The 7,500-nt window shown below is 47.8% G+C and overlaps 1 protein-coding gene across 3 annotated transcripts in view; it reads left to right on the top strand.

Moving 5' to 3' along the window:
- Positions 1-7,500, top strand: part of LOC121190021 (echinoderm microtubule-associated protein-like 4) — a 19,435-nt gene that overhangs the window by 4,188 nt on the left and 7,747 nt on the right. The window contains exons 3-13 of one of the 3 annotated variants that reach the window (XM_041050561.1): positions 5-125; positions 631-828; positions 1,815-1,955; positions 2,287-2,312; positions 2,576-2,611; positions 3,637-3,760; positions 3,884-4,033; positions 4,118-4,187; positions 4,486-4,596; positions 5,369-5,464; positions 6,055-6,189. In XM_041050561.1, the coding sequence (XP_040906495.1) occupies positions 5-125; positions 631-828; positions 1,815-1,955; positions 2,287-2,312; positions 2,576-2,611; positions 3,637-3,760; positions 3,884-4,033; positions 4,118-4,187; positions 4,486-4,596; positions 5,369-5,464; positions 6,055-6,189 (1,208 nt within the window). The remainder of the gene's footprint in view (positions 1-4; positions 126-630; positions 829-1,814; positions 1,956-2,286; positions 2,313-2,575; positions 2,612-3,636; positions 3,761-3,883; positions 4,034-4,117; positions 4,188-4,485; positions 4,597-5,368; positions 5,465-6,054; positions 6,190-7,500) is intronic. The other 2 variants (XM_041050562.1, XM_041050563.1) reach the window with 2 other exon arrangements.

Raw genomic sequence — 7,500 nt, forward strand, 5'->3', positions numbered from 1 at the left:
GCAGGTGGCGCTGCACTGCGTGAAGCTTACTCAATGTCCTGTATCGCTAACGGAGGAACATCTGGACGAAAGAGAGACTCCACATCCGTCACCAGGAGGGAGACGGTGTCTTCTGCCGCCAAGAGGTAAAAACCCTCAGACATGTCCAAGTTCGTCGATGGGCGGAGCTTGTTTGGTCAGAGCTCGGTCTGAGGTTTGTTTCCGTCTCGTCGCAGGTTTGAATCTCTGAATGTGTTTGTGAGTTTTCTCTCTGCTGCTGATTTTACTTCACAGCTGATCAATGTCAGCTGACCAGACCATATCTGCTGTTTGAGAGCATGAGCCCAGTGCTCCGACTGGTACCACTGAAACCAGACTGGGACACAGTGAAACACAGTAGAACACAGTGGAATCAATAGAACACAGTAGAAACTGTAGTAAGTTTTGATGTCTCACAGTCCTGGTTTTGTCCACAGTAGAGCAGACAGGAAGAAGGACATCAGCAGCCAGAGATCTCACGTGGAATTTGGTGGTTTGAATGGTTGCAGTAAAACAGCACACTCAGTAGATGTAGAGTAGAAGCAGTAGAACCAGTAAAAGTGTCAGTAGTTCAGGAGTTTGAGTCTCTCATGGTCCTGGTTTTGTCCACAGTGGAGCAGACAGGAAAAAGGAGGTCAGCAGCCAGCGTTCTCAGATGGAGGAGATCCAAGAGCGTGAGGAACCTCCTCATCCAAAGGACCAGTCCCCCTCTCCCTCGTCCCCCCACCCTCCCCAAACCCCTCAGACAGCCCAGACGCAGAGACCAGCCCAGTCCGCCGACGGCAGTAAAGGCCACGCTCCTCCTAAAAGGTTCCACTTTGTGATTTGTCAACTGCATCAGACTTCACTTCCTGCTGATGCTGCTCTGACATCACTTCGTCAGTGCTTACTAACCCCGCCCCCGGGGCCCACAGTCCTCTTCTGCCACACCCACACCGGGGTCACCTGACGAGCAGGTGCAGGTGGAAGAACAGGACTGTGGCTCCTCAGGTCTGAGGGATGTCCTGGAGGTCCTGGAGTCTCCTGACTCTTCTTTATGCTTTGTTGTGATGAACTTCAGGCTGCTCCGTTTGATCTAAGCTACTAACCTGTTCTCCTCCAGCTGACCTCCTCCTCCTCCTCTGCTCTAACTGAACTTTCCTGAGGATTCTTGAACTTTCTGGAATTTCTGTGAGATCTTTAAAGATCCAGGAGATCCTGGAATCTTCTGGAATCTCCTGGATCTTCTTTGAGGTCCTGGATCCCACTGACTTCATTTTACTCTTTGCTGGTTGAAATCTTAGGCTGGAGTGTGTGTGTGTGTGTGTGTGTGTGAGTGTGTGTGTGAGGACCTCCCCCTGCTCCTCTGCCTCCTCCTCCTCCTCCTCAGGCCTCCTGCAGCCTGGGCTTTGAGTTTCTGATGTATCCCTAACTAACCTCCTCCTGGGTCACGTGTGGAAAACATGGAGCCCGAGGTCGAATCAGTTCACTGAACTAAATAACGACTGAAGTTTGAATCCGTTAAATCTGAACAGTTCTTACAGAAACAGTTCGGTTCTGCTCGACTTTCCTTCCTGTTCACGGAGCTGTTTGTGGGTGTTGATCTGGGGTCAGACTCTGGGTCTCACCTCCCTGAGCCCTGACGAGCATCAGGCAACACATCAAGTCCTTCGCTAGAAACTACAGTCGTTATCTGGAGCTTTGACACTGAAATGGTTCCTGTCATTAGTCGTTTATTATCATCGTCATCCTTCTGACATTGATTGTGTGTGTGTGTGTGTGTGCGCACGTGTGTGCGTGTGTGCGTGTGCATTCAGGGGACCCAGTGTGAAGCGGTCCTCGGGTATGGAGCGTTCTCAGAGCAGCACCTGGGACAGTTCAGAGGAAAACAGGAACAAACTGGTGAAAGCTGCGTCCACCTCCAAACTGCTGGCCAAAGTGGTGAAAAACTCTGAGAGGTACAAATACACACACATAAATACACACGTGAACACATATGTGAACACACACGTGTGAACACACAGTAAAACATGAAGCTGCACAAAGCAAGTGGTGAATCATGGAAACACACCTCTGACCTCTGGCCTCTGACCCATCTGTGAGCTCGGGGGACGGGGGGGTTGGACAGCTCACAGCTTGCAGTCTTTATCTCCTGAAGGTTTATTGATCATCACACGCTCTGATCAGTGGAGGGACAGTCTCAGCTCTGTCCACGTTGCTGTGTTGCTGCTGTTAAACTGGAAACACAAACGCACAGTGAGATGTTTGTTGTCTTCTCTCTCTTTTCAGACACAAAGACCCAGTGGTCAGTCAAGGTAAACATCTTCTATTCATCTTCATCATGATGGGACCATAGTCATCATCATTATTTGTAACAGCCAATAGGAAGCCAGAGCCGCTGCCAGCAATGCTGCCTCTGAGACATTTGGAACATTTAGGTTTTAGGTTGTTTCTCTCGTGTATGCAGACTCAGAGGCAGTATCTTTGTTGTTGCTGTTTGTGTTGTTGTTGATGTTTGTGTTGTTGTGCGTTCATGTTTGTGTTGTTGTTGAGTGATGATGTCTTTGTCCCAAACCAGCTAAAATGTCGACCCGAGAGAAAAACAGCCAAGCCGGTAAGTCCAGAAGAGTCTGCAGAGTGAGCTAGCAGGCTAACAGGCTAACATGCTAACAGTAGCTGAACGAGCGTTTCCTGTTTCTGTTCTGAACCAATCACATCCCTCTCTCTGCTTGATGTCGTCAGCTTCCTGCTCTCGCTCCTTCAGACTGTTCAGTGGTGTCGCACCTCTGGCTCCTCCCACTGACATCATTTACCTTCATATAAGATCAAACAGGTGATTTGATTCATTTTCCTGATTGGACAGATTATTTAAGGACCAATCAGTGAAGAGAAATCCGGCCCACTGCCTCAATGCAAAAGACCTGATTGGATGCTAATACCACTTCCACATTGATTGACAGTTAGGGTTCAAGTTCAAATAAATCGTTTTTTAACAGAAGTGATTCTATGAAGGTAAATTACATCACAGTACCTGCTTCATCTGCATGACATCAACAACTCCTCACCTGCCCCGTACCTGTCCCTCACCTGCCCCGTACCTGTCCCTCACCTGTCCCTCAGCTGCTCCTCAGCTGCTCCTCACCTGTCCCTCAGCTGCTCCTCACCTGTCCCTCAGCTGTCCCTCAGCTGCTCCTCACCTGTCCCTCAGCTGTCCCTCAGCTGCTTCTCACCTGTCCCTCAGCTGCTCCTCACCTGTCCCTCACCTGCTCCTCACCTGCTCCTCACCTGTCCCTCACCTGTCCCTCACTGTTTGACTGGATGATTGTTGTGTTTTACTGAATCAGTCTCAGTGTGTCTCAGATCATCAGAAGCTGGTTGAGGACCTGTGGACAGACTGAAACCTGTAATGTGATCTGGTCCAGCAGGTTTCTTGAATCTGATTGGATGGAACCACCACAGTGAATAAGTCATGGTCTAATCTGATCTCAGATCAGAGACGATCGTGATCGAACATCTGAAGTTCTGATCCTGATCAGTCTCTTATTGATTATCTGTAATCAGATCCAATCAGTTTTTCAGTTTGGGGACAGAAACAAACCACTCGCTGTGATAAACAGGTTTTCACTGTGTGTCTTTCAGAGGGAAATCACATTAAGATGTTCATGCGTGGTCGACCCATCACCATGTTCATCCCCTCAGATGTGGAGAACTACGAGGACGTTCGGACGGAACTTCCTTCAGAGCGACTGAAGCTGGAGTGGGTGTATCCTTCAGACCTGGACTGTGTGTAGATTTAATGTGAACGGACAAAGCTGCTGTTTTTCCATCAGTTTACACACAAACACCAAAAACCCAGACTGCCAGGTGTGTCCTTGACGTCATGCAGGTACGGTTATCGTGGCAGAGACTGCAGAGCAAACGTCTACCTCCTTCCAACCGGAGAGATCGTTTACTTCATTGCCTCCGTCGTGGTTTTGTTTAACTACGAAGAGCGAACTCAGAGACATTACCTCGGACACACCGACTGCGTCAAGTGGTGAGAAAACACTCACACGTCGACTGTCTGCTGCGCTCCCATTGGTCTGTGGTGAGTGACATCATCTCTTTGTGTCTCTGTCAGTCTGGCCATCCATCCCGATAAGATCCGGATTGCTACAGGACAGATTGCAGGAGTGGACAAAGACGGACGGGTGAGGACACACACAGTTTGTCTCAGATGTTCAGGCAGAGTGAATTTCAGCAGAGTGGTGAGGATGATGATGATGAAGATATCTCTGTTTCTCATCAGAGACGAGTGAAGAAAAATGATGAAGACAAAATATCTGTTAGTAATGATAATAACTACGACCGATGAGGATGATGATGATGATGGAGGTGATGATGGCGGCAGGAAGGGCGTGTCAGTCTGCTGTTTGTCCGTGATGGTCGTTATGCTGCTGGACATGAAGCAGTCCTAACTGAGCTGTGTCCCTGTGATGTGTCCCTCAGGCGCTGCAGCCTCATGTCCGTATCTGGGACAGCGTCAGTCTGTCCACGCTGCAGGTGGTCGGCCTGGGGACGTTCGAGCGAGGCGTCGGGTCTCTGGCTTTCTCCAAAGCTGTGAGTGTCCCCAGCTGCATCATGGGAACTGTAGTCTGTGAACAACAGTACAGAGAGAGTGTGTGTGTGTGTGTGTGTGTGTGTTTATTTTCAGGCTTTAAAGGTTTTCAAAGAAAAAATGATTCATCAAATATGGAACATGTCTCTCTCCCTGTGTCTCTCTGCCTGTCTGTCTCTCTGCCTCTCTCTCTCTCTCTCTCTCTGCCTGTCTCTCTGCCTGTCTGTCTCTCTGCCTGTCTCTCTGCCTGTCTGTCTCTCTGCCTGTCTCTCTGCCTGTGTCTCTCTGCCTGTCTCTCCCTGTGTCTCTCTGCCTGTCTGTCTCTCTGCCTGTCTCTCTCTCTCTCTCTCTCTCTCTCTCTCTCTCTCTCTCTGCCTGTCTGTCTCTCTGCCTGTCTCTCTCTCTGCCTGTCTCTCTGCCTGTCTGTCTCTCTGTCTCTCTCTCTGCCTGTCTGTCTTTCTGCCTGTCTCTCTGCCTGTCTGTCTCTCTGCCTGTCTGTCTCTCTGCCTGTCTGTCTTTCTGCCTGTCTCTCTCTCTGCCTGTCTCTCTGCCTGTGTCTCTCTGCCTGTCTCTCTGCCTGTGTCTCTCTGCCTGTCTGTCTGTCTCTCTGTCTCTCTCCCTGCCTGTCTCTCTCTCTGTCTGTCTCTCTGCCTGTCTCTCTGCCTGCCTGTCTCTCTGCCTGCCTGTCTCTCTCTCTGTCTGTCTCTCTGCCTGTCTCTCTGCCTGCCTGTCTCTCTCTCTGCCTGCCTGTCTCTCTGCCTGCCTGTCTCTCAGGACTCGGGACAGCACCTCAGTGTGATAGACGACTGTAATGACCACATGCTGACCGTCTGGGAATGGCAGAAAAAATCAAAGATCGCTGAGATCAAGGTGAAAACGTTATGAATCTGAGTTTTGTAACATACGTGTTTTCTGTGTGTTTCACGGCGTCGTCTGAACGAGTTTCAAATGAACGTGTTGGAACACGGATCCTCAAGGTTTGTCCTCAGTCTCAGAATGTGTGAATCACTTCATCAGTTTTCTTTTTTCGTGTTTATTGTTGCTCTTTAAATCTATAAAATATTCCCGGCTGCAGTCGTGTTTCTGATTTCTGTCGGATTCTCGAAATGTTCGTGTTCGTTTCTGAATCCGATTGAATTTCAACCAAACGGAGGCAAATCAGAGGTTTGGGATAAACTTCCTGGAGTCCAGGCATCCTGAGTCCTGGACGTGTCTGTCCATGTGGAGCGGTCTGAGGATTGTTCCAGAGGAAGGAGCTGATATAAACTCATTCAGATTCTCTGTGTTACTGCAGATGTTGTAAAAACAGAAACTTTGAAAATATCTTTTGAATTTCTCAGTCTGACACAGATTTATTTGAAGCAGTTTCACAGGACACCTGTCCATACCTGAGCCAGCGCTGGTTCTTATTGGCTATCACTGTTTCAGCTGGTTCTAACAGGTCTGTGTGGTTCTTACAGACTACTAACGAGGTGGTCCTGGCTGTGGAGTTCCACCCCACTGAGCCCAACACCATCGTCACCTGCGGGAAGTCGCACATCTTCTTCTGGACCTGGAGCGGGACGTCGCTGGCTCGAAAACAAGGAATCTTTGGGGTCAGAACTTTTCAAGTTAAATTTGTTTGTTGATTTGTTTTATCTCTTTTATCTGTTTGTGGCTGATGTTTATTGATAATAAAGTAAAACACAAAGATAAATAATAATCTTAGTAACAGTAAAGCCTTGCTTCAGAAACAGAGGAATGATGATAATAAGTTTTATTTTACAGCTGCTGGATCAGATAACTGAGAACAACTGAACTTCATAATGAGTCAGATTAAATACGAGAGATCAGCAAAGTGTGAACGTAAAGACTGAAAATGATTTTTACAGAAACAGGATGAAAAACATCAAAGTGAAAAAACGATTTTCACAGAAATGAAACGAAGCTTCTGTTAAAGAATCTGACCGAAGGGTTAAATTGATAAACGCGTAAATGAGGTTTGGTGAAGGCTTGGAGCAAAGTGAATGTGAGGAATCTGATCTGCAGATGAACAGGAAGCTCCACCCTGAACACAAAGGAACAAACCTTCAGATTAAAAGCTTGTCACAGAACTACATTCACATTCTGCCCATGAAGCTTCAGATCCACAGAAAACTCAGCAGAAAGAATCAAACACAAACCAAACGTCTGAGCTGCAGAGAAACTGGAAATGATCCAAAGCTAAATTCAGTTCGTACATTTTAACAAACGACTTCAAATCAAAATCTCAAAGCAGCAGAATGAAAGTTTGTCAGAGATCGGGTTAGAGACACCGGGGGAGGTGTGTGTGTGTGTGTGTGTGTGTGTGTGTGTGTGTGTGTGTGTGTGTGTGTGTGTGTGTGTGTGTGTGTGTGTGTGTGTGTGTGTGTGTGTGTGTCTGTTGGCCCAGTTACAGTAATGGTTTAAGTGTCAGGCTGTTAAACTGGTTTAAAGAGGAGCGGTGCCAAGAATGAAATGTTTTTCTACTGAAGTTCCGAACTGGAGTTTGATACAGACACAATTTATCAAATGAAATCAGAGATAATACTAAAGTTTTAGAACAGCGTGGAACTGATTGATGGTTCTGTGCGGAACGTTGGTGCGTTCCACGTTAAAGAGCTCAGCAGGTTCAGGTTTAACACAGTGCGTTTAAAGAAAACTCAGCAGAGTCGTTCACACAGGAAGTCAGAGTGTTTTCAGAGGAAAGCTGAGCAGACACAGGGTGTTTCTGTGTGATGTGCTGCCTCCTGCTGGCTGCTGCACAAACTGCACATTAGAAACACCACTTTCTTCTTCACGTTCTGTCAGGACTGTCCCAAAGCTTCAGCGTAAAACTGTTTTTTCTCAGCAGTCCTGGTCTTTGGGACTGGTCTGCCTCTGTGGTCCTGGTCCTGACTTTCTTTCTC

The sequence above is a fragment of the Toxotes jaculatrix genome, chromosome 11 (assembly GCF_017976425.1).
Source record: "Toxotes jaculatrix isolate fToxJac2 chromosome 11, fToxJac2.pri, whole genome shotgun sequence".
Taxonomy (NCBI): domain Eukaryota; kingdom Metazoa; phylum Chordata; class Actinopteri; family Toxotidae; genus Toxotes; species Toxotes jaculatrix.